Here is a 27758-nt window from a genome sequence, read left to right as displayed (position 1 = left end):
ACGATTCATGTGTCGGTTTAATCTTGCGTGAGATGGCATTTTTTAATAGAGCAGTCAATGTGATTTATAAGTGGAAAATACAGCCGGCGTGGAGTGTGAAGGCTCTCACATAAAACACATAAAATGTAGTAGTCCTGGATGATATGTTATACTTCACAATATGTCTCAAGCAATCATTTTTTTAAATAGTGTTATGTATCTGAACTGTCTGCATAATTATACCATAATAAAACACTTGCAAGAAACTAAAATAAAGAATAAAGTCTACAATAAATGCCCAAAAACTAAAGGAAAGGAGAGGAATTGAGCTCAGTGAATGAAATTAATGTAAACTGCTCAAGTAGTTAGGGCAGAAGTGTGTGTCTTTATACTGGGTGATACACTATTACCTTGACAATAAGGCCCTTTGAGTCAACCATCCAAATCTTTGTAAGGCACTGGTCTTTGGGAATTCCTTCTTTCTCCATTGCCATAGTGATTAGGTCTGCGATACCCATGGCAGCCTGAATAACAGATTATGATGTTACAGCAAAATCAGCAAGTAGATATAACTGATGTTAGTGTGTTTTGTTTGTTTGTTTGTTTTTTGTAATTATCTGAAATAAACCAATAAATCAACCAATTAAAAAATCAACATAATTGCCTTCATCTTGCAGAAAGCATTTATTTTTGGCCATCAACCAAGACTGTTACATTTCACATTGCTACTATACAACAAAGTAAACTAAATTATAGTTATAATTCAAATGCACATTGTTAGTTTAATTACTTCCTTTATTTTGATTTTGTAAGGAATGGTATATTCCAGTAGTTCCACACAAATTATGACTAAAAGACATTTTGATTATGTGAAAGTAATATATTCAGGAATTCATTTTTGATGCCTGAGATATCCATAATGTATGAAAGGTAAGTCAAACAAAACATAAGTGAATGTGATTTGCTACCAAAAAACAAAACACAAATACACACAATTTTTAAATAGAGAAGCATCATGAATTTTGGCTCTAGCTCAATGTGAATTCACTCTTATATATCATTACCCACCAAAACTGGGAAAACAAATGTCAAATCTAATAAGATAATTATAATGCAGATATCCAAGTTAAATACTGTATTTGTGTTTTATAGCTATTTTAGCTTTTACAAGTAAAGAGACAAACATTGTTTTTAATAGCTGTAAAAACTGCATACATGCCTCATGAATTGAGCCCATTGTTTTGTGGTATTTCTTCTGTAATTATGTGTAATCATGCTGCTATAGAATTAAATCGAAAAGGTGACATTTTTTGTAGTAACCCGTAAAATCTGAATTTCATTTTGCTTTCCTGCAGATGATGATAATTACCTCACCAGCTCCCTGGAATAAAATCTTTTGATCAGACAGCTTGTTCTTCGTGATGCGAAGAGCTGCTAGAAGACCAGCTACAGCCACAGCAGCAGTTCCTACAAGACAAAAGGATGGCAATTAAACAGACTTTTAAAAATATATATGTTTTATGATTATAAGAGGTATTAGAAAAGCTATATTTAGACAAAGTAAAGGCTAGTAATTGCAAACAGGTTTCGTGAGACACATCCATGTACAATCTGGTTTAACTTACCCTTTTCAAATCATCCTGCTACAGTACTTATACGTAATTATCCATGCATGTGTGTAAGAGACAATATAGCTGGTATAAGATTGTTGCATAACTGACATTATGGTCTAATATAACAAACATGAACAGAAGCTCGTCTATGTTCCATTGACCTTAAATAACTGGTTTTCTTATTGGTTGTTTCCTGTGTTAGGAATTGGCTGTTTGTCAATTAAAAATTGATGTAAAGTTAAAGGGAGGAAGAATTAAGACACTATCATATCATAAAAAGGTACCTCATTAATACAGCAGAAATTGAAAATTAGTATACATTGTGTTTTAATTATAGAAACACATCACATAATGCTAGAGGAACTGAAGTTGAATCTTTTACACCGTATTGCCAAATCATCGCGAAATGTTGCCGCAGCAGTGAAGGCCGGATTTTTTATTGTTGTTCCCGTTGTTTAGATCCAGATTTTATATTCTATGCCAGTATCACAGACAAAAAAATGGCAATATAAAAAATGCTGAGTTGAAAATTTGTATGTATAAAAAAAAAAGAGCAGAAGAATAGAAAAATGACCACCGCATAGTATACACACACGCACTCTTCATCAGCAATATTTATAATGTCCTCTTCAATTCAGCTTTCACCACTCCCAGTCAACAGCTTACCATTTTGCTCTCTGAGCAGGAGGGAAGTCAAAGAGAATACCAGTTTTGTTTAACCAGAACCGCTGTGACTAATAAAACAGCCTCACATTTCATTTCACACAGCACCTGGGTATGGATTTTAGAGGACTTTTATCATAAACTGCTAGAATAACATTTCCAAACCTCTGCTGCAAAATGTAATTTGTATTTACAGTTTGAAAAACTGGTTCATTGCAGAGAACAGATTTTTTTAGTTTGTTTTATATGGCATACAGACATACGTTACTGGATGGCATTGTGCCACTGACGTCATTAGGGACTGGCTTTGGCTAGAATTTTTAATGGACTAACACATGTTTAAAAGATATTAAAAGTTTGCCCTTTATTTTGGTGAAGTAAACTGAATTGCCAGTGAAACAGATCCTTACTGAAAACTGCTTTTAACTTTGATGTACAAAACAAAGCATGAAAATTTCCAGTTTTACTTCTGTACATCCGTCTTTGAGACCATGTTACCCTGATGGATTATGCTCCCTTTTTGTTGTTTTGCTGCTTTAGCAATGTCTTTGACTTTAGGCCATCTGAAGAACTGATATAACCCTTGATGAAAATGCTTTAGAGTAAATCAATTCTACTGAGGCTTGACTACACAACATAATGGTACACGATTGTAAATACAATATGCGCCCTTAGGATTAAAGGTTTTATGACAATAGAAAGGACTGAATCAGCTTAAATCCAGTACATGAGAAAGTATGACTTTATATGATATGACTATCATAGACTGCACAAAGTACCTTGTATGTCATCGTTAAAGGTGCAGTATGTGTTGCGGTACTTGCTGAGGAGGCGGAAGGCATTTGAATTGGCAAAGTCCTCAAACTGAATCAGGCAGTTCATACTGTACCTGCAGAATAGAGAACAGAGAGTTGTGGTTAAATCACTGCTGGATTGACTGCACATTAAAATCAGAAAACATAAAAAGAAAGTAAGTTAAAATTCTAGGCATACAAGATCAAATCTCCTTTGCAGAATAGTATGCCTGGGGATGTCATATTCATATTCAATGTTTTTCCAATTAGAACTCAAGATTTTGAGTGAGTAAAAAATAAAAAAATAAAGTTAATTAGGTATTCATATAGTACTGTAATAGCAAGCATATATAACTGTGCAATATCTGCTTAATAGTAAATTAATGAGAGAAGTTATTGGTGAATGCTGATATTTCTAGGGTATCCTTTAGTATCTACCTCTCTTACTGTGGTCAAAGATGGATTGTAAAATAAGCTTTTTAATGAGCTGTGGTGCAGGCATTTCATTTTTTTTATGTTTCTTGAACACTTCATATAAACATCCTTTCTAGTGGTTGACTTACTTTGCCGAGTTTTGGAATATCAATGAAGAATTGCTCTTCAGATTGCTTCCTTTTTCAAACCTTCAATGTTATTAACATTCAGTCAGGGGACACTTTTTTGTGCAAATACAGTATTATCATTCTGTGGCCTAATAATTGTGTTCCTTGAAGCATCTAACCACAGCTGCCGTTTGCCTGTGGGAGAGGCCAGCACGCAACTCAAAATACAGTATCCCAAAATGTTAAGGGTATTTAAGGACGCTCCTTGAATAGAGTGGCAGGCGTATGTTTGCAGCCTTTACCAGGTTCAATCAGATAGACTATTTACAGATTTCTCCAGGCTGATCCACTAAACTCTGAAAAGATATAACTGATGCCCAAGTAAGATATAATGAACAACCCTTTAGTATGTCTGCCCACTACAGTTCGATGCAGACTGAAAACATTCAATCCATTCCTGGTAACATATGAGTCAACAGAACATGACATCCAACGATTAAAGGTTTTAATGAAGTGGCAATTGATGTTTTTGAGTCTCGCGGTTGTTTTGCCTCTGATGAGGAAGGAGTAGGTGGACAGCTCCCAAGGGGTCCGAACCACAGAAAAGGTGAACATGTGAGGTGGGTGCAGAAGATGCGCAGTGATGTTTTCTTTGTGGCATTGCAGCTCATCTGCTAATGAGGCAGGGAAGGGGTAGGGCAGTTAATGTAGGTAACGTATGGCAATTGTCACTGATAATTCTTTTCGGATACCATCTGATTTTCAATATTTTAAATTAATAGAATACATAAGTCAATAATCAGGCTTTGTACAGGAGTGAAACTTCAGAGTTAAATAATTCTAGATATTCACAAGAATCACTGCAACCCACTGATGCAACCCTGTTTTTGGTTAGTCAATAAACGGTGTGGGATGCCTGTGATTTCCATGTTGATCGTGGCTTCATTATAACCTTTTAATTATTCTTTATTTTTCTGTGCATTTTGATTAAAAAAAAATGAAACTGCTCTCAAAATGTACACAATCAAAAAACAGAAGTTAATCCTGTATTACAGGTGCGTGGAGGAAGAATAGAATGTAGAAATATGATTTCTCTATTTGTACATTTTGATGTAAACAGAAAAAGAAAGAAAAAAAGATAGTGACACTTCAAGTGTTGAATATTATGGTTTGATATTTTAATGATTTAATGACAAAACATTTGCTTGTATTAGATCTTCATTTCAGAAAGTTAAGCCATTATCATCCAGATCTATAGCGTGCGGTTACTATTCCTCGGAGTTGAAATTTTGTTGGTGATTTCCTTCCTAGATGAGAAGTTGAATGAGCCAGCAATATCTCTGTTGAGAACTTGCATGGATACAAAAAAAAAAAAAAAAAACTCACGCTGGAATCTGTCAACACCTCACCAATTAAATAGTGCTGTTTGAAGTAGCTCACAAAATACACCCCCTACATTGTACATGGCATTCAGTCTGGATGAAAAGAAAGATTATTTTCTGAGGCCACCATCCATGATAAACCTAATCAAAATAAGTGCCTTTAATTCCCCCTCACAGCGATCGCATTTATCAGTACTTTGTTTAATTAAGAGCTGTACAGTTGGTACACTACAGATATACTGTAACACTAGTATTCCTGTAATGAAACAGTCATTAAAGCCACATTCCTCTGTTAGACGCAGCATCTCTGCTTGTCTTGGGGAGACTGAGAACTGGACCTGGTTAAAGGAGTTTGTTCAGCTGGTTTTCCCTCCAGAGGGTGCTTACACACTACAGCTTATTTTATGTAAAAGTGAACACCACAGACAAACTTGATATTGGTGTGACAAAGAGGGAACCATTTTAATTGTGTATATATATATATATATATGTGAGCTCAAATCAAAATGCTTAATTAGGAAATAGAAGCGTCAGGACTTTAACAAATAATTTTTTTTAAATATTGTGATTTTCAAATCTACATTATTCACGTTGCTTATCTTATTTTTACACGTCAACAGATTTGTAAACACTTAGTATTCAATATTTAATTTTTGGTAACCATTAACTAAACATAACATTTTACAAAAAGTTACAGAACTTCTAATTTTGACCTTCATTACTGAGAAACCTACCTTTTACTTTAAGTTAAAACAATCACCACATTTAATCGAATGACTAGCAAATGTACTATTAAATACTAATACAAGTTTATGACTACTATGAACATAAGCATTAAGCTTTATAGTAAAAGTGAGCAATCATTTGAGGTGCTCACTAAAAACAGGAATGAGAAATCCAACATGAATATTTTATTATTATTATATCTTTGGTGAATGGTTGAAGGATCTCCTGTGCTGAAAAAGCTACATCTCTAGTCTGATGCACTTTTTATACAGTTCAACCCCACTACAAAAGGTATTAATCACACTGGCGCAGCAGTGGGTGACTGTGCTCCAAAGTACTTCTAACGGAGGGTATCTACACCTAAATAAAAGAGTACCCTGGAGTATTACAGGGGTCAAGGGCTTCTCTTACATCTTTGAAAACTCAAGTGGGGAAGGTGTTCATTATTCTTATAAAAGTTTACTATATAATGCCATTGCAATACCACAGTAAAGTGTAGGGAAGTAATGTGAAATCAATTGTAGTAAAGCACGGTAAATCATAATACAAAATAAATACATCATATAACAATGGGAAAAACATCAGAAAAATGCCAAATCGTTGTGCTGTTTTTTGCAGATAAACTTTCATAAGGATAGCTGAATCATTTCAAACAGAGAAAGGGAAGTATGGTGCAATGGACTACTGCTGAACCATTGCTTTTTATTCTGATCATTAAACAAGCAAATGCACCACCACAATAGACTCAGTTATAGCACAAAATAAGTCAGATTTGGTATTTATGCATTATCCTGGACCATTGTGATGCTATAAAAACATCTGTCTAACATTACACTATTATAATTACAGATGCTTTTTTGCCAAATCCTAGAGGGTGAACTATGAATCAACAGCAGCTGCTGATTACACTAATGGCAACACTTTAGTATTCCCTCTCATGTGAAGGAAGGCAGTGGAGCAGTGGGCTGGGGTCATGCACGGTGGTTAAAGTGGGACTGAAGGCATTCAATCAGGGCTCGAGCCAATCTTTGCCTGATATGTTCCTATCTCTTCACCTCGCCCGAAAGGGAACTAAAAGACCTGTTCGCTTCCTGTCATTCAATACATTAAAGAATGCTAAAGAAATGCTAATTTTGTAAGTTATAATAGAGACTATATAACAGTGCTTATGTGTATCAAATGCAAATATAATTATTTTCAAAGTATTTCAGTTATATTAATACATTTCTTCCCCCAAAATGACATGTTTTAGAAATGGTATAAACCACTTCCATGATGATCTACCACTCCTGAGGTGGCTAAAGGTTCACAGCAAGCACCCCACTAAATTATTATATGAATTTAGGGTGTTTCTCAAACGTGTGACTAACAGTTCATAAACATTTTCTTTAGGTAAACCACAATCTTAGACTACACATATTTCTTAACAAATAAGTCTGCCATATTTCTAAGCAATATATTCCCTGGGAATCCTTGGATTGGAGGAATGCCATTGTACTGTAATATATATCATCTAGCGCTGCATTCACATATGACACTTAAACTGTAGAAGGTCAGTGCAATATTTAGCCTCAGGAAATACATGTGTTGAGTTCCAAACTGCAGGATGCAATGGAAAACAGATTCTGATAAATCAATTCAAAGGATTCTCCACACACTCTGAAAGCCCTAAACAATGCTTTGGGTTTTCTGTGTGCTGACAAATACAGCAGAGACGATATTATTCCACCCCACTGATTGAACAAAATTATTTGTCCACTTCCATTCTTCAGTCAGACAATCGCAGCATTAATCTCGAATGACAATCCAACATTATCTGGGAAGTGTTGGAATGTCTCTTCCATGACGATTGTGCCCCATTTCCACATATTCTCTTCAGAACTTTGTATCCATTGTCTCTTGACAGTGGGCCTTGTAACTCTTTAGCTTCAGTAAATAGTACTTTAGAAATGCTCCTATATACCAAGTTTTAGTGGTGGTTTAAAATTGAAGTCTAAATGTATAATAAAACATTTTGCAACAACACATCAACTTTAATAGACAATATAGTTTAAGTAGCTATAATTTAAAATTACACTACTTGTTCCCACCAATCCAACATTTCCTACAATTTGCTTTTAAATGACATATATATGCACATTGCACTGCCATTACTTCCTGAAGAGCACATCAACATCTAATTAAATACCATCAATGTCAATAAGTAACTACAGGAGAAGTGCTCTCCCATGACATTGAGGAATTATTAACCAAACCAGTTCTAGAGAGTAAACTTAAAATCACAAACATGTTACTTAGATATTCCAGTCATGTGATGAATAGAAATTTACAGTTTATGGGTTAGATTAGATAGATAGATTAGATGGATAGACTTTCACAAATAATATTGACTGCTTACAACATTCGCCTAAACTAAATATCTTGTGGTACATATAATGGTGTATTAGTGAATCATGGTCAAACATACAAATTGCATAATAAATCTAGTGAGACTGAATTTAATAGCTCTAAGCAAGTGTTCCTTTTGCCATGAAGATGTGAATAATTACTATGGTAACTGACTCAGTGACACTTATTGCAAGTGTAATGGGGTCAGGCATGTCCCGGGGGGGGTGTTCGGGGGTACTGACCGAACCCCTCTTTTAATGTACAAAAAAGTATAGAATATATTAAATCATTGCATTTATTTCTGCATGACCTCTTCGGTTTTGCCGCGCACATGCGAGACACTGATGGTGCTCAGTCTTCGGCCACCCCCCCTACAAAATGCTGGGGATGCTCATGGATGGAGTTCATATAAACTGTAGGCTAGTAGTTTCTTATAAACCATATGGGCAAGCTTCACTGCAACTGGTCTCCACATTTGTCAGGTTTTTGTCATAGATGTGTGCCACAGGTAAAATGTACAAACAGAAGAACACTACTGATCTGTAGAAAATACAATAATCCCTGGTGTCATCCATTCCTTTGAAGAATTTGAATTCATCTGTATGACACGTTCTTCTGCAGTACAACTGTTTTCTGAAAACCACAATAGGTGGCAGCACTACGAACAAGCGCTATACGATTTGCAATATCAAATACATTAATTTATATAAGCTGTAATATTGGAGGCAAGTAAACCCTGCTCCACAAATAAAAGAAAAAAAATGGATAGAGCTTACATGCCTATGATATATGGCTATAAAAGGTAAATTGCAGTTGACAATGCAATGCAGTATACTTGACACATGTTAGTCTCACAGCTGTAACATGGAGCGCTGAACATAAACCTATATTTTTTTTGGAGATCCTTTAAAAAACAAATGAGTTGCTTTAGTTGCTCATCTTAAAAGTCATAAAACAAACCCTGAAACGTACGGTTTGACTCAAAACGTACAAGATTTAGTCTATCTTCACGAAAGAGGTGCACAGGGGAGACGTACAATTTGTGGGATGAGATGGAATGAGCTATTCGGAGTAGCCAATTTGCAACAACTATGGGAAGCATGGGAGTCGACATGGGCCAGCATCCCTGTGGCACGGTTTGTCACCTTGTTGACTCCATGCCCTGATTACATCAGGCTGTTCTAAGGGCAAAACGGGAAGCAACTTGCTATTAGGTTAATATACGTAATACAGTGGCCACTCAGTGTATATTAAATACATTACAAAAAAGTTATTTTAATTTGAAAAATATGACATATATGTTCACAAACTATATGAATAAAATAAAAATAATTGCATCATTAAAGAAAAGACTAGATGATGAGAATGTTCCCAAAACCCTCAACCCAAAAATGCTTAGTTATTTTTTTCAAGCTTTTTACATTAAAATATGAAAAGAAAGGAACATTCTTGACTCTACATGAATAGACAATAGATTTCACAAGTGGTAAAACAATCAGACAGTTCCATATACCTGATTTCAGAACAGGAAGATCTTAAAAAGCAATGCCTTTTCATTACGATACCATTTCCCAGTTGACCATCCAGCCACATCACACATGGTTCACATCTGAAGTTTAATGAAATCTGAACTATTCTGTAAAATATTTCGGAAGTCTCCCTGTCTCTCCTGAACAAAAACACGAAAATGCATGAGAGCATTTTTCTTTTCACCATGCATACCAAAGAGCTGACAACTCTGATACCCCAGGTCACAGCAGAATGCTTTTTGTACAAACACAGCTGTGATGTCTGGAGGAATTTGCACTTGACTGCCATTACAGCCAGAGACAGTGACAGAATGAAAAAAAATACTTCGCCCTTTAGATGGGTTTTCCCTAAAGGCATTTTAAGACTATCTCCAGCCCAGTGTGACCATAAAGTAAATCCAAAGTATTTCTTAATCTAAATCATTTTCAAGCAGAATTGAACATTCCATTATATTATGGTTTTCAACTTTACTCTGTCTTGCCCTTCAAAATAGCATATAGAGTGTTGTAGGAATAATGCATTTACCTAGAACAGTTTATTCTGAAATATAATGTTGTTCTAACTTTTTTTAGTTTATTGTTTTGATATTTATCCTTCATTTTAAATCTCATGTAATTTAAACATTCTTATTTTTTAAACCCTTACTTGGAGTCTAGGTGCTGCTTTCATGTTGTGCCATACCAGAGCCATTTCATTCAAGACTTACTAGACTCTCTCAGGGGAGGTCATTCTGCAGATTTGATCTCTGCTGCTAGTCCTAGAAATACAATATGTATTTTTCCATTTGTCACCTGCCTCTTTACTTTATGATTCACATCTGTCTTTAAAAAGGGTTTTGTTTTTGGTCATTCTGCTCCACAATAAAGACCTTTTTATATTTGAAACAATCAAGACCATTGTCTGGAGAAAAGTCAAAAGGTGACTGACGTCTTTCATCTTGCTGAACTTGCAAACAAATCCATCTTGGTTTACAAAAAAAGTTGATCTTGTGTAAACAGTAGCCAAATATATGTAGTAGGATTCACTGGCTTCTGTTCAGCATTTTTAAACTGCTACTGGTAAATTCCAATCAGGTTTACTGTATGCTATTAGCATTTTGGTCCTTTAAGGCTAAACTAATCTGTATTCTGGCGTTTTGTAAATAAACGATTTACAAATATTTTCATTGACATGGTCTGGAATCTAAATGCAGGCATTAAATTCAAAATGTAGAATACACTGGAGTGACTTTCTTCATTCACTAAGAAGAAAACTTATATTATATTGTAGTACAGATACAAAAATCATTGCAATATAGAGCTTTACATCACATACCATATGCTTTAATGGCCTACATAAGCAGATTGTCCCACATAAATAGTTTTTTCACTGTACATCTCAAATATACATTTAATACTGGGTATGTTCCAAAAGGCAATCGTTTAATGTCTGAGCACATTCTAAATGTAATTGAACATGTACTTATACACTGGTGGGTAAAATAATGACACCTCTGGAAACATTTCATCAGGATGCATTATTTCATTTTCATCCTATCCTATAACATTTCAAATGAGATTTAGGTCAGGAGACTGGGGAGAGCAGCAAATCTTTTTTAAATTAGATTTCAAAACAGTTTTTCCTCTTAAAAGATTAAGTATTGAGCCTAGATGTGCGTTTAGGTTCATCATCAACATACTGCAAGAGGAAAAATGTCAGACAAGCACAACGGTTATAGATAGGTGTATTTGTATATGCATGTTGTATCTGTTCATATGAACAGAGACAGATTCCTGATCCCTGACAGTAAATCAATTTAATGTAAATAAGAATTCCAGGTACCGAATTCAATTTTACATTCAGTGCATAAATGCACACTGAAAAACAAACCAAAAAACTGAGTAATTTTCTTAGACTCATTTTAGATGTATTGAACTTTATAAAATCATAATTTAAAAACAAACCCATAATCATCTACATTCTACCCATCATGCCCTTGGCAGGGAGTGAAAATGCTGATTTTGATCATTTTGAAGCCACCCCACTATTACAACATCATGTTTTATGCCAACAGCACAAAAATCATATACATTTCATTTTGTGAAATGTGTCTTGTGCCTGTAAATAAATCCATGTGTGATGAAAGCCAGCACTTTAAAAATATAACTAAATAACACCCATTACAAGTCAGTCCACACAGAGGTTATAGAAATCCAGTTTCAGCACACTTGGCTTGCGCTGGTGACCATAGACCAGAGCGTGGAGCAAAAAGAAGTTCCTCCCAGGATGTTGGTGATAGCCATGTGTTGCGACTCTCCTTTCAAAAAACGAATATTGCAACAAACCCTAAAGTATTCAAGTCATAAAGTTTACCGGAATGAATGACTATAAATCAGATCGCACATTCTTACTGTACTACTGTACCTCCTTTTGTTTTATTTATACATTTTTTACAAGTTCCCGAAACTCTTCCAGTCCTTATAGGAAAAAAGAAAAATGCGTGAGGTTCATCAACTTGGTTATAACTGCCATATTCAGCTTCAGCCATGCCAAATGTTTAAAATGTCTAATATCCCACATTACATCATCAAAGTGCTGTTTTCTGAAAGTGTATTTGGAGAGACTGCATGGACCCCATCACAGAAAAGGCACTGTGGTTCAGATTCTTCCCTTGTAGAGCCAATCACACACTGAAGATGACACACAAGTATGCAGCTCCACACGATTTATTAAATCATGCCAAAACATTGAACTCCACAGTACTGGAAGATAAACTAGTAAAAATGTTTTGGTTTTCTTGGGGGTGAGGATTTTTGGCACCCAATTGTATCGACATATCTTAGATAAACCTATATTGCAAGAAAAAGTTTTTAGTTTTTTTGGTTGTAATCTCAGTTATGCGTTGACCTTTTCCATTTTTCTTGTTTAGAAAACAACAATGTATCCCCCTCTTGAACACTTAATGTTGGGTTTCTATCATGTTAAACAGTTTAATAATAGCATCTGTGCTCTTCTATGTACACTAGATGAACCATGAGTCATACAGAACTGCTGATTCTCATTTTGCATTGACAATTTGGAGCGACCTCATTATCAAAAACTTGCCAAAAACAAACAAAAAAAACATTGAATTGTAATGTATTTGTAATGTAGATTCATTCAATTTTTTATTTTTTATTTTTAATTTTCTCAAGTAATTGCTGCATCGAAGCAAACCATTTAGATATTTGAGAGTGGAGAGAAATTTTAAACAAAATTCACATACACTAGTGTGATCAGCCCTTTATGAAATAAAAATTAAGTTTAGGTTTTGATTCCACATATTTAAAGGTCTTCAGTTGTTGCATACCTGTTAGTCACAGCCTGCATAAATTCATCCAAAAGGTCATTGTAGGCCTGGCCTTGTATTCTTTTGTGCCGTAATCCAATATACAATGGGTCTTTCAGTAGTTCCTGAAAAAAAGTGAGAAAATGCATTCATTCTTCTAGCATTAAAGACTTTTTTCTTATTCTTTTTGTAAGTCCACGGGACATGATTTACCTTTAGACAGCATGCATTTGAAAAGAAACTTGACATTTCTTTGATATTTTACTTTCATGTATGTAATATCTTACTCTGATATTGTAAAGAAAATACAGAAGCAGTGCATGTGTAATCTTAGACAATTTTGAAGTGATTTCCACTTTACAAGCTTTCATTAACAGGGTACAAAATATAGTGAAAATGTTCACAGTTTACACAGGTTTGTTTACAAGAACAAATGTAGTTATTTACGACACAGATATGTCTTTGTTCACATGCAGCTACTAATACTTTTCAGTTACATCATCCTAAATCCACTTACAGAGCACAATGTGGAAACTTAATACGTAAAGTATTTTTCACATAACTCTCTGATCCTAAATATACATCATCCATTTATGTCCTCCGTGTATTATTGTTTGTTGTCAGAGCTGTTATGGGAGTTTGGTGACATTAAGGACTGATTTATAGCTCTCTCTCTTTCATCTGCAGTTTAAACCCAGACCAGATAAAATGACAAATGGCAGTTTTGGTATGTTTTCTTCACTACATTGCAGAATGTTTTTTTTCCAATCCATACTTTGGTTGCCCAAATATAAGAACACTTCCATGTCTAATTTAGATTCTGGTAATATACCCGAGAGGTCATATCTATGGTTGATACAAAACCAAAAGTAAATACTTGGTCATGCCCAATATGAAGACTGTAAATTTGAGTCACTTTCAGATTCTCAGAGTGCAAATATGAAAATTCACCAAATAAGGTAGCCCTTTCCCTATCTAATAGACCGATTATACTAGTATATGATTTTATACTAGTTAGACAATTACAGAGTGTAGGTAAATAGTCAACTCATTAGAAAAGTACCATTAACACAAGCTTCGGTGACAAGCTCAAACAACTTTGTTAAAATCCTGCCTATTAGACATGAGAGAAATACGTATATGTTTTTTTTCTGCACGGCATCTGTTCTGTTGATTTAAAAATCATTGGGGAAAAAAAGTTTCCGCATCCATAGAATGACAGTTTACTTTTGTTTTAGACACAATAAGAGAAAAAAACAAATCAGTTGTTGCTAAAGTCCGATATTTCATATCCTGTATTAATTGGCTTTTTCAAAATGCTTGTTTATGATACTTTTATATAAAGTGATTGTATGCAAAATTGTACTTCTGCTTTGTACTTAGACCAATGAAAAGTTACTAAGTAATAGCCTGTTTTAATCTCCCACAATTAAGTGAAAGTAATAATAAAAAAAGACACTGAGAAACATATCAATCAGAAGTATATTCCTTTGTCCTGAGTTGCATGAATTCAGCAATGAAACCTGGATATTTAAAAGTAGAAGACTGGGAAGAATGCCCATTGTCCTCAGAGAACAGCGAGTCTTTCAGAGCTGTGAGTGGCTAACTATTGTCCCTGCGTCCCCATTCAAGAAGCACCACAGAGGAGTGAATAAGCTTCTTAAGCACATTATCCTGTTATTCAGGTCAGACACTCCTGCCAAACCCACTGCAGATTGAGTGAGGGGGGGTGGGGGCAAAAGTCTTCTGAGATCAACTTATTTACTTGTTCAGGGCTACAAATGCTACAAAATAATGACATACACCATGTCTTATTTAATCACAGATGTTGGCACTGTCAAAGTGGATGTGCACTTACAGTAATACCTAAAAGCAGGTGTTTTATGGCATGGTCAAACTGAGACATCGACACACAGGTCAATACAAGAAGGTAGGGTAACAGACGGCCACTAGCAGACATTAACCCTCCCTCCCATACAAGAACAACAACTCTAAGTCCCTTAAATCACTGTCCAGCACTTATAACAGGGAAAGGTCAAAGGCAACACCCGCAAAACAGGTTGTTTCCTCAACCTGCCAGCCATGGGCAACACGCACAGGAAATATGCTACAATAATTGAATAAAGAAAAAAGAGAAACTCGGAGGGGACAGTATGACTTAAAACTGCGTCACTGATGACATATCAGTGATGATAGGCCTTTCCTTATGAAAAAATATATAAATTACTACAACCAGGATCATTGCAAAAACAAAACATCTGACCCAAAACAAGTGCTTAAATTGCTTTGATACTTTTGTAGGAATAAATATTTATTTATAATTACCATGATGATGATTAAATGTTATACATTTTATATATACAGACAGCTGACAAATTAAAAGGAAAAACCAACATAAAGGGCCTCAGTAAGGTCTTGGGCACCACGAGCCACCATAACAGCTTCAATGCTCTTGGCACAGATTCTACGAATCTCTGGACTCTACTGGAGGGATGAACACCATTCTTCCAAAAGATATTCCCTCATTTGGTGTTTTGATGATGGTGGTGGAGAGCACTGTCTAACACAATCGGTCCAATATCTCCCATAGGTGTTCAATTGGGTTGAGATCTGGTGACTGCGAAGGCCATAGCATATGATTCACATCATTTTCATTCTCAAACCAACCAGTGAGCCCTCGTGCCCTGTGGATGGGGGCATTGTCATCCTGGAAGTGACCATATCACTTTTTTCCACATCTCTGTAGACCAGTACCTATGGTGCCCCAATAATTACCTCTCTTTCAAAGTCACTTAGATCCTTTCCTCTTACCATCTTGGTCCAAACTCGAGGTCAACTGGGCCTGCTCAGCATTTTTATACATGCCACAGAGCATGATAGGATGTTAATTGCTTAATTGTATCATGCAGTACACCTGTTTGGAGGCATCTGCATTAATTATGTTCCCCCACTCATTTATTCAGGTTTTTCCTTTAATTTGTCACCCGTCTGTATATTCAAGTAGATTCCTCTTTTATGAGAAAAACTACATTTAAACCCATAACCATCCTTGAATTGGACATTAAACTTACATCATTACTGCAACACTGTCAGACTCTACAATGTGGGCATCAGTTCAAGACTTTTTAAGTAGTCTGCCAGTCCCACAGGACCCTTTCCTCCAGGAGCTTGGACCACAAAGCCAGACTCAATAAATGTTAATATTGTTTGAGATTAAACAAAAATGTCAAGGGCCTCGCATATGATTCTGAAACAGCACAGTTTGTCTGGGATTAACAGAAAACTACTTTAGTGGATTGTGTTTCAGTAACAAATGTCTCATCAAGCAGAATGAGGTAGATAAAGCTTTCAGGATTAAATTGACTGACTTTAACCCGGTTTTAAAATGGTGACAAGGTTATCATAACATCTGAGTCACACTGATATGAGCTTTATTTTGTCATCACAGTAATTCAAATTCATGTTGTTTGCAGCAAATTAATGAAGTCATATAAAAACAGAGCTCCAGCATAGGCTCCATCCATAATACACCCTCTACTTGTTTGGACTTTATGCATTATGTTATGTTGAATTACTATGTGCATATTTTGTGTTGTTGTAAAATAAATATTACAACACAGTTTATTCTATTCAGATTGAAATTGAATATGAAAAAATAAGTAACTGTTTGAAAAACCTAATCTGCAAATCATGTATCCTGTTTCATGTGAAAAGATTTAGCTAGAGAAAAAGTCTGGGTCACACAGTGACATTAAAGCCTGTAAGCTTGGTATAAGTTATTAGACAATGGACTTGCAAAATAATAAGGGTGATGTAATTCATTCTGGCAAGAATGCTCTGGGAAAGAATACAAAATTATGTTTGTATTTTCAGCCTGACAGAGAGCAATAAATACCATATATATAATTTTACTCCTTTTCCACCCTCTGGCAGGAATCTTCATCAGCAGTGATTTAAAGCAGTCAAACTAAAAATGGATCTGGGTAAAGGAAAACAAAGGATCATCAATAATCTATAATAACAAGAGATGCATTGAAATAAAAACATTTAAAAAGGATTCATTTTTGGGTCTTTTTTATCCTAATATGCATTTTATTTTCATTCTAAATACCATACTTTTATTTTTATTTATTTTTTATAAATGGCAATAATATTGTAATTTGAATATAGTAGTACTAATATAATATTCAAACGTTGACCATGGCTGTTGAAATCCTTGAGTATAAAAGCAGGGAATCAAAAAATAAAATAAAAAATATAAAATAGTTTTGGTTTACATTGGTGGGGGGAAAATAATCCAGTAACTCAGAATGTATTAAACCTAGAATCCAGACCTCTTTATTTGACCTTGACTGCGTGAATGGGATTTGGAAGCAAAGCGAATAGAGCAATGTCAGTCCATGTCCTGTTCTCTGTGGATAGGAGCTGATAGTACAAACAAAGCCTTCATCACCATTCACATCCACTGGTGTCTAATTAGGAAGTGTCAGCTCATCGGGGTCAAAAGGACAGCCAAGCAGGGAGAGCGAGAATGAGACATGACTGAACACACGAGGGATACTTAAGCAAACTAGCAAACCAGCAGAACAGCTGGTATGTCCAGTACTCATCAAATACCCCATCCCCCGCCACCCCCCCCCCCGAAAAAAAAAATGTTATACATTTTTATATATATATATATATATATATATATATATACACACACACACACACACACACACACGTTTATTTAACACAATCTAAAAGCACAATATTCACAATTGTATTAATCGCTGTATTAATACACCCCTGCTTGGTATTAAACTGTAATGGTATCCATGTGCAAGTGAGTCTTGAGTCCTTCAATTGAAATCAAAGAAGAATTCATTAGAGTTTTGGTTCCTACTCCCTTCTGTAGCAGTATGTCACTTATCCCCTTGTTATTAATGGTTTATTTACTGTTGTAACCTATACCACACTCACTTCCACATTTAAAACATAAAAAGCTGCATGAAGTATGTATAAATATGGCATATTATCATCTTCAGAGCATTGCAGTTTGTAGGCATGCCAAAGTCTATCTGTGGCAGGTACATTTGAACAACTCCACCTCTCAATCGCATTCCCCAGCAGAATAGACTTCTGTTTCATAGCTGCTCAATTCCTGAGTTTCTCTCATCTCAGCCAGAATCTAAAATGTATCTATCCAGAAAAGGTGGTTCTACTTAATTTTGGAACACAAGACAGTCCTAATTGTATAACAGGCATTGTTCCATTGTATAGATACTGAAAGAGTAAAGAATGCAGTTTGTAGAATCCACAGTCAACCTATACTAACCAGTAAAGAATATGTATTTGATCAAAGCTTCTTGCCACTAAGCTGCATATTATAGCAGCTGCCATAGTATTATATTTGTTTCACCAAGGGTGTAAGCTGTAAAGCAGAAATTCATGGATGATATCACTTGCTAGGATTAGAGGGAATTTAGAGAAGGGATTAGAAGTCTCTTACAATAAGATTCTTCCTGAAGACTGCACATCAGTAATGTTTTGCCATGCGTGTGACTGTGGGAAAGCGTCATAATGCAATGATTTAAATGAAGCCAAACCTCAAAAGTAAGTCTTTTCACTGAGTATCACCAGCCCTGTGCCTTAACCCACAATTTCCCCCACTGAGACAGAACACATAGACATGCAAAAGTGTGTTTTACTATGTGGAATAATATCCAGGACTGTCACCCTTAGAACCATACAAAAAATAATTTAAACATCTGTATACATTGAAGCCAATATATTTAGAATAGAGTGAGGGGGCTATTTCTTTTTATACTACCAACTTTTCAAAGAATACCATCTTGCACATCTGTAGATGTTCTCTTATAACAAAAGGCAATCCTTCAACTGCTTCCACTGGATTAACACAAATCGAATGAGAAGCCATGGTGTTTGACAGAAAAACAAGGGTTTATCTGGGTCTTTGGTTCAAGTGAAAGAAATATGAATTAAACTCTTTGTCCTTTAATGATAAAATATGAATTATATATCACCATCTAGCAATATTACAACATAGGTATTTTTAGAAATATACTAACGATTTATTTTTCCATAAGCCCTGATCCAAGGGCAGGGAGAATCCAACTTCTAAAACTCCTAGAATGGCAGATTCCAATGGAGATGATGTTGCCTTACTTGCATACTGTAAACTTATCATGTGCAATAACAGGAACATAAAAGCAGAATGGTCAGCCATTTGTAAAGCTTCCAAACCTAGCCAAGAACCAAATGTAGGTCTTGTTTTATACATAAACAGTATAATTGTATTTAATGGTTTCCGGGATGATGTCTACCAAGTTTCTAGTTAGTTGGCTACATTGTATGATCAGAAGCAATATGATGTTTTGGACCCCATTTTAGAAAAACTGTAAATGGCAGTTTTAGTTTGTTAGCTAGTTTTTTGTTTATTTTTTACATCATGGGTCACTTCTTTTAATGTAGTGCACAAGTTATAAAAAGCAAAACCATTTGCTGGTGAACCCTGACACCAGGAAATATCTAACTAACACCTACATGCCTGTGTGGGAGTGAGAAGGGAAATCATTAGGAATTGAAATGGTAATCTATGTATTCTGTCAGTGCTAGGAGAAAATAACTGATGTGAATATACTTACACAGTTATCATTGCCAATTACATTTTTAACAGGATGTATCTAGTCATTATCATAGATCTGCTTGATCCTTTTGTTCATTCATTTAAGATACAACTACAAGTATAATGCCATGGTTTTCATTGGCAAATGCTGCAGTGCGAAGGACTAAAACAGGGCAGCATGGTCGATGGATTTATTAGGAGTCCGTGGTCATTATAGCGCAGAACCTCTATGATCGTCATAGCGCAGAACGGGAATTAAAGGGGTAACAACTTGGAGTTGACAGCAAATAAGCAATCAAATGCAAAGGTCTCTGCTTCGTAAACAGCTTGAGCCAGAAACAGAGATGAAAGAAGATGACTAGAACAAACCACTTTGCAAGTTCAGACATGCATGAAATCCCTGCTGAATGTTCAGTGCATGAATGTCAACTCAACGTATATTTTTCATCATTTTTAAGTGGTTCTAATAAAACCATATAAACCGTCCTTACCTAAATTTCATCCCTTATCTGCATGGCAGCCAAATACAACTCAGAAATGCAGTTATTAAGTATGAAATTCCCCTTGCATAACTAATCAATTGGATTATCCACCAACAACTCAGAACTGCACAACATAATTTACGGATATCTTATGTTGCTGGGGAGATTAATGCATACTTCAACCCTTTCCTTTCAGACAACATTAGAGACAAGATTTGATAAAAGCCTTGTTGCAATTAAGTTTGACAGCATATGGAAAGGTAATTGCTAAAATACTTGAATAAGTACTGATTTTATTTATTTTCATGTAGTGCAATTTCAGCATCATTTGTTTTGTGCAAAATGAGATCCTGAAAGGGCATGCCATTTCAACACATTTGCATAATATTCTGTCATACTCAAGTGCAGAACGTACATCTTTTGCATGCAAGCCAGGATACAAAACTCATGAAGAGAAAAGGTTTTAACAGTTGTTTTGGTGTGCGTTTTCATCTGGAAATGCTCACATCCTAAATATTCATGCTAGGGGTAATAAGAAAAGTCTTGGTGGATGGAGAGAAATGACTGGCATCATGCGAGTTTGGAAGTAAATGACATTGCACAAAGTCACATACAGTAAATGTAAACCGACACACACTCATCCACACATAGGTATACTTAGAATTTCCACTATATGTAGATGATACAGGAAAGGTGATGGTTCAGTTTCTTACTGTCTGAATACATGGGCAGAACCTCCTTACAAATGATGCACCAGATCTTCGCGATTCCACATGCATCAAAGCACCTAGTAGAAGAAATGTTTATGCAATCGATGTGGGGGGGGGGGCGCTTCTGTAGCTCCTGGAAACAAAAACACCTGCATTCAGCCTTCACGATTTAGCCCCCCATTGTAGTCTATGGAACAAGTACCACAAATCCCTGCTAGAGGCATAACAACGCTGCTTTATCCTGTGCCCCCCAGAAGCTGGCATTCACTTGCAGCTCTCCATTTGTCACCTTTCATTTTATCCCATTGAGGGGAAAATTGACAGGCTACTTCTTAAACATGTGACGCCTTTATTTATATATTTATGCATTTTTGTATGTATTATATGTAGTGTGTTTAAGACAACATAAAAGAATGAGGACAGGTTCATGCAGCCTGTTTTGCGCTCTGTATGGAAACTAGGTGCCGCCTCCAGAAGCCGCAATACACCTGCTTCAGCCTTATTTCTCTCAGCTCCCAGGGGCCGCACACTGCATGGCTGGCGCCTCCAGAAGCCCATATTGACAGGCGTTGGGAATGATTTCTCCTTCTCTGCCTCTTCTTTCAGTTTGTTGAAAGAGTTTTCAAAGGAGGTCAGGCTGGCCTCGCTGCTCTCTCTCTCTCTCTCTCTCTCTCTCTCTCTCTCTCTCTCTCTCTCTCTCTCACTCCTTGTCCTAGTCCTGTCTCTCTCTTGACCTCCTGGATCTCGACCATAGCCTGTGACCTCGACCACGTCTTTGATTTCTCCTTGGTTCCCGTCTGCTCATTGTACGAGCTCTGCACCTGGGTCCTTACTCCTAAGCTCTGCGCCGCTCTCGGAGTCTTCTAAGGCTTCCGCGGCTCCGTCCACCGAGCCTCCAGCGCCTCTTCCGCCCGACCCGGACCCTGCCTCTGTCTGGAGGTCGCCTCCCAGTTCTCCGGACCCTGCATCTGTCCGGAGGCCGCCTCCCGGCCCTTCGGTTCCTGCCTCTGTCCTGCGGTTGTCTTTCAGACCTCCAGACCCTGTCCTTGACCTGTGGCTACCTCCCAGACCTCCTGAACCTGTTCCTGTCCTGAGGTCACCTCCCAGACCACCCACACCCGTTCCTTTCCTGTAGCCGCCTCCAAGACCTCCAGTCCCCGATCCTATCCCGTGGCCATCTTTCAGACCTCCTGACCCTGTCTTGTGGCCGCCCCCTGGAAATCCTGACCTTTCCCTCCTTCTTGACTTCTGTATCACCACTACCTTTGTACCTGCTCCTCGGCCCCGTGGCTGTCCCCGCCGTGTCCGGCCCTGTTTGGCTGTGCCGAGCGTGGAGGGGGGGGTACTCTCACAGTTCCCAAGCCCTGACCCTCTATCTCCACTAGAGGCCACCAATGTTCCCTTGCCTTTTCCTTCTCCCTTCACTGTTTTCCTTTGTCACGCTGTCAATTAACATTCCTCACACACCCTTGTGCACTTCTGTTTCTGTCCTTTGTTCTCATTGGTCCTGCTCCTGCCTTCCTAGTTTCTGCTCTCCTTTATAAACCCCTCACTGCCCTCACTCGGGGCGAAGTGTCATCGGCTCCACCTGCATCACCAAGCCTGGTTCCTTGGTCTCCTTAGCGCTTTCGGTCTCTCTCTCTTTATGCATCAGTCTCTGTGTCCATCTCTGTCTCTCTCTCTCTCTCTCTTTGTCCTGTGTCTCTGTCTCTCTCGCTCCCAGTCCTCCCTCTTTCGCTCTCAGTCCTGTCTTTGTCTCTCTCTCTCTCTCTCTCACTCTCCTTGTCCTAGTCCTGTCTCTCTCTTGACCACCTGGATCTCGACCATAGCCTGTGACCTCGACCACGTCTTTGATTTCTCCTTGGGTTCCTGTCTGCTCATTGTACGAGCTCTGCACCTGGGTCCTTACTCCTAAGCTCTGCGGTCCTCCCCCGAGGCAACTGTGACAGTGTGTGTGTGTTGCCCAGCGATGGCCTGGTGTCCCGTCCTGGGTGTATTTCTGCCTTGCGCCCTGTGCCTACCAGAATTGGCTCCGGCTTCCCCGCAACCCTCACCAGGATAAGCGAGCCAGAGGGTGAAAACATGCAGTGTGCAGCCCCTGGGAGCTGAGAGAAATAAGGCTGAGGTAACTGTATTTTATTTTTATTTTATTTATTTTATTTATTTTATTACGATGTCTTAAATATACTACATTCACATACATAAATAAACACACAAATGAATAAATAAAGATGTTTAAAATCACAGGTTTAGCCTATCCATTTGCCTCTCCATGACATCAAAGGCGACAAATGCAACGCTGTTACACACGGAACCAAGAGAATATGGCTGAAGCAAGGGAATAGCGGCTTCTGCGGGCGCAGAGCCCGTGGGTTAAAACGTAGGTTTTGCGGCATCTGGGAGCTGAGTGAAATAAAACTGAAGCAGGTGTATTGCGGCTTCTGGAAGCGGCGCCTAGTTTCCATACAGAGCGCAATACAGGCTACGTGAACCTGTCCTCATTCTATTAAGTTTTCTTAAATACACTACATATACATACATACATACATACATACATACAGAAATATATAAATAAATTAAAGGCTCCTTCAGGACAACACGTTTAAAATGTAGCTTATCCATTTGCCCCTCGATGGGATCAAATGAAAGGCGACAAAATAGATAGCTGTAACAAGAGAATAAGGCTGAAGCAAGTGAATGCCAGCTTCTGGGGGGCGGGAAAGCATAGGATATAGCAGAGTTTTTATGCCTCTAGCGGGGATTTGCAATAGTTGTTCCATAGACTACAATGGGGGGCTAAATCGAAGGCTCAATGCATGTGCCTTCGTCTCCGGGAGCTACAGGGGCGGCCCCCACTCGCCTCGATTGCATAAAAAAATCTTCTACGAGGCGCTTTGATGCATGTAGAATCTTGAGGATCGGGTGGATGATTTTTCTATAACTTGATAAAACACCAGTAGGCAAAAGAATCAAGAGTTAAATAACATTCTATCATAATAAGTTCATAAAAAAATATATATATATATTTTGAAAGGAATTTCACAGTTAACCCTTTCTTTACATAGGGTTGTTGTTAATAATGATATAATGTATATTACACTTATTCATTAATTTGGTGAATTCCTAAAAATGGCAGCTTGATCCAATAACATTCCAGAATTATGCACATATTACATGCAAGAATTGTACTGCAATTAAACCTATATATTTCAATACATATCATGCATTTATATAGATTATATATAGATCAATGTTTGCTGATCAATATTTTTGAAATCACATTTAAAAAAAATGTCTTTATATTTTCAAAATTTCAATATCTTTTTGCAGACATTTTTAATATTGTAATTTATTTATAAAACGTTTTAGGAGATGCTTCTTTTATTGCTTTCCCATACGGATCAGCATGCACTGACCAAGCCAGCAGTTCACAGATTGATTTGCATCCTGAACTTCATAAACAATCCATAAAAACAGCTGTAACAAAGGTGGTTAAAAATATGAATAAAAAAATAACACATTTTGCTGAACTTCATTTTAAGTGTAGAGTCCATCGTTAGGGAAAATGTTATTTCATCTTCAACCAATAGCAATGCAATGCAACAGGAAGATAGATTTCAGGACCTTCTGTATTATTTTTCCCCCTCAAAAGAGAGAGATGGACTTGGTCACATTATATTTTCTGCCCATGTAACAAGGTACCATAGATATTATCATCCTATATTCAAAATCAAAATTTTCTAAACAAACAATACTGATTATGTATGACGGGAGCCTGATCAATAATAGTCAATAACCGTGTCCCTAAATAATCCAAAAGTAATGGTTTGCATACTTGCAGGTGCACAACCTTGTGAAAAGGGCAAACATATATCATGGTGGTTTGTTATTATATATTTTTGTATTTCTTTTCTTTTTTCCTTGGGCTCAAAATATTATCTTATGGATGATCATTTGTGTGCATCTAACTATGTTGTCATGCTGCAGATTGCCTTTATGCCATGATGGAGTATAAATGCTCTCCATATAACAATTTATGGTACAATCAATTAACTGCTGAGTTAGGTTTCACCCACATACACATTTTTTTAATAAAATTGATAGAATTTAGAACTTGAGAATTTCACTTTTTTTCACTTTTGTTTTAATCATTCAGATATTGTCTGAATTTGGAACAGACCTACTACAGCTGCCTGGGAATTATATAGGCCTACAGTAACCAAAGCTGCCCTTAGAAACCAGAGGGTTTTCACTTCAAAACTTGGCATCATAATCAGTAAAATTAAATGGCAGCACATCTACTTTGCCAGGATTTCCTTTCAACTGAAATCTGGCAGACCTCACCACCAATAATTAAAAACCCCAGAGCAGCTGAGATACAGGAGAAGTAATCCAGAAACTTCTAAGAAGGCCTTAAAAGCTATGTGTGGTTTGACCTGCTGAAGCAGACACACCCTAGACAACAGATGCATGCAAGCAAAATGGAAAAAAGGCTGAATTCCACTTTTTAAAGAAAAAATAAGAAATAAATGTTAGATTTTAATAACATCTTCATTATATGAAGATGTTGGGTCATGGCACAATATATTTAGTTACAAGCCTTAAACTACCCTCTAAAATTGAAGGGTCAAATTTATAAAACGTTTACCATCATGCCAAGTTAACACCTGCTCTTCCTAATGAGGAAAACAACAACGTGTAGAAGTCACACACACTCACATACAAAAACAACATTCCGATTGCTAAAATCAGCATAACAAAGATTGATTACATGGTTATTTCTTATATTGTATCACTGGGTGTTTATCTTTTAAGAAAAGGGAGGTAATCTTAGCATGACATTAGCATTTGATGAATGTGGTCCTAAATGCAAAATCCAGTCATACAGTAAGTTATATCCTAAAGGTTATAAGGAAAGGTTCTCTCTGATAAGCGAATATTGTTTTGGCTGCAAATGCCAAAGGCCCTGAAATTGAGCCAAACCTATGACCTTTTTCAGGTCAGGTGACTGTGTTGTTGGTTCAAAGTCTAAGAGAAACAATACTGTACAAGAAAAGCACAGATTGTTTTTAATGAGATCATGAACTTGTAATGGAACGTTTTCCTACTTTACACATTTAAAACAGACCAGTTGATTTTCATATTTTCAGCTAATAATAATTAAGGAAAAGAAGCATATGTACCTCATTGTTGGTGCCAACATCCAACATCACTGGCAGGCACTGGTGGGGCTTCACTCCCCCGCATGCAGTATAGAGAGCCAGCTTTCCAACAGGAATACCCATTCCATAGCAGCCAAGGTCCCCCAGGCCTAATATCCGCTCCCCATCAGTCACAACAATGGCCTGGGAATACAAGACAAACATACATTATATTTGAACCAAAGCAAAATCATCATCTTCTATGGAATATAAATCATATAAACTGAAATCATGCTGCCCTGTGATTGGCTGGTTTCTCATGTGATCTATAATGCATCTCCACAATCTGCAACTAGTGCTATTACAAAGATTTGTATATGGCAGATATACATGCGTCACATATTTGCATGATGAGTTCATAATTTTACTACAGCATTCTCTGCATTCGTAATTAATAACAAATTATTTAAATTACTTTTTTAAATGTTTGCTTTATGAGCAGTTTGATGTAATTTCATGGTTTTCTCCAATTAGAAAACAGAAATGCAAATCCTACAAAGTAAGGAGACAAAGGATTTTTTTTTTTTTTAAATGACATCCATACTTGTTTTTAACGCAATGCTGGCATTTTCTTTTTTCCTACCTCAAATGGAATTTTTATCTGAGCATAGATCAAAGACAAACAGAGTTGCCAGAAGCTGATCTGTGAAGAAAACTAAAATGCTAAATGGAATGAACAAGCAAATGCAATCTGTCATGCTAACAACAACTTAGTTATAGAGATTAAACTTCTCATCTCTACTGCAGTTGGTCAAGCCCATTGTATTCTGCTGTGATTGTTTCCAAATGGACACATTTTTTTAAGGGCAGAAATGCGTTTAACTTTAGTTCACCTCGATTCCATCCACAGAACTGGATAGCACTTAGTGGGAAAATGACTTAGGTACTGTAGAAGATAGATCTTTGTCAACATCTGGGCTTTGTGGTGAAGCAATTAGAAAGACTTATATGCTCGATTGAGGTATTTGGTATGTAACTGGAAAACATGTCAAGAAATGGTTTATCGAAATCATAATACACTGTTGTTGGTATACATTTGAAATACTTCAGTTTTAGACACAAAAGTACTTTAGTATATGGTTTGGAGGAAGCCTGCAGATACCACTAGACATCTCATAAAGAGACACTGAAATCTGTTAAGCTGTGGTCAATGTAACAATTGGGGAGACACAGGCCCTCAGCACCACAAAAAGATTAGAGATGGTTATAATTATAATATAATTTAAACCTTAATATTTCCAAAATGTGATTTTGTATACATAGATATAATAGATTACTAACACGTTGATGTTAATGTAATTTTGTTTATCAAAAATACAAAATTGCTGGTACAGAAGCTCAGAAAAGTTGTCTTTGGATTAAGATGTGTCAAATGACTAATTAGAAACCCATCTATACCGTGTGTATATTACAAATGACTGCTGTAGCTTATACTGGTTTAGTTTGGATACTGGATTTGGTGGTTTGGAAAATAGTGTTACAAATCAGCAAATTTAGACCACATTCATTAACTCACCCGAATATCATTTTCTGGCCAACTTTTGAGGAGTGTTGAGATATGGAATCTGTCGTGGATTGTAATGAACAGACCCCTGAAACAATAAAATTAAATATCTGTTAGGAGTGAATATATATGAATAAGCTTTTCACTTTACAATCCCCTTAACCTCAATACTGCATTAACCCACTGTGTTAGGATTGTAAATCTCACTATCAATGTTGTCCATTAAAAGTATATGATTGGACAACTGGTGGATCCCCCAAAATTATAATTGTGAGGTTTGTGTGACATTCCCTGATCAGCATTTCCCAG

At 36.7% G+C, this 27758-nt stretch overlaps 1 protein-coding gene across 1 annotated transcript in view; it reads right to left on the bottom strand.

Annotated features, from left to right (window-relative positions):
- me1 (malic enzyme 1, NADP(+)-dependent, cytosolic) overlaps positions 1–27758 on the bottom strand; it is a 115194-nt gene that overhangs the window by 10093 nt on the left and 77343 nt on the right. The window contains exons 4-9 of the mRNA XM_066702412.1: positions 27462–27537; positions 25928–26089; positions 12946–13049; positions 3035–3144; positions 1349–1446; positions 390–503 (exon numbers count right to left, since the gene is read on the bottom strand). Of these exons, the coding sequence (XP_066558509.1) occupies positions 390–503; positions 1349–1446; positions 3035–3144; positions 12946–13049; positions 25928–26089; positions 27462–27537 (664 nt within the window). The remainder of the gene's footprint in view (positions 1–389; positions 504–1348; positions 1447–3034; positions 3145–12945; positions 13050–25927; positions 26090–27461; positions 27538–27758) is intronic.

The sequence above is a fragment of the Amia ocellicauda genome, chromosome 1 (assembly GCF_036373705.1).
Source record: "Amia ocellicauda isolate fAmiCal2 chromosome 1, fAmiCal2.hap1, whole genome shotgun sequence".
NCBI lineage: Eukaryota > Metazoa > Chordata > Actinopteri > Amiiformes > Amiidae > Amia > Amia ocellicauda.
The sequence above is the reverse complement of the archived record's forward strand: the minus strand, read 5'-3'. Positions and strand labels throughout refer to the sequence as shown.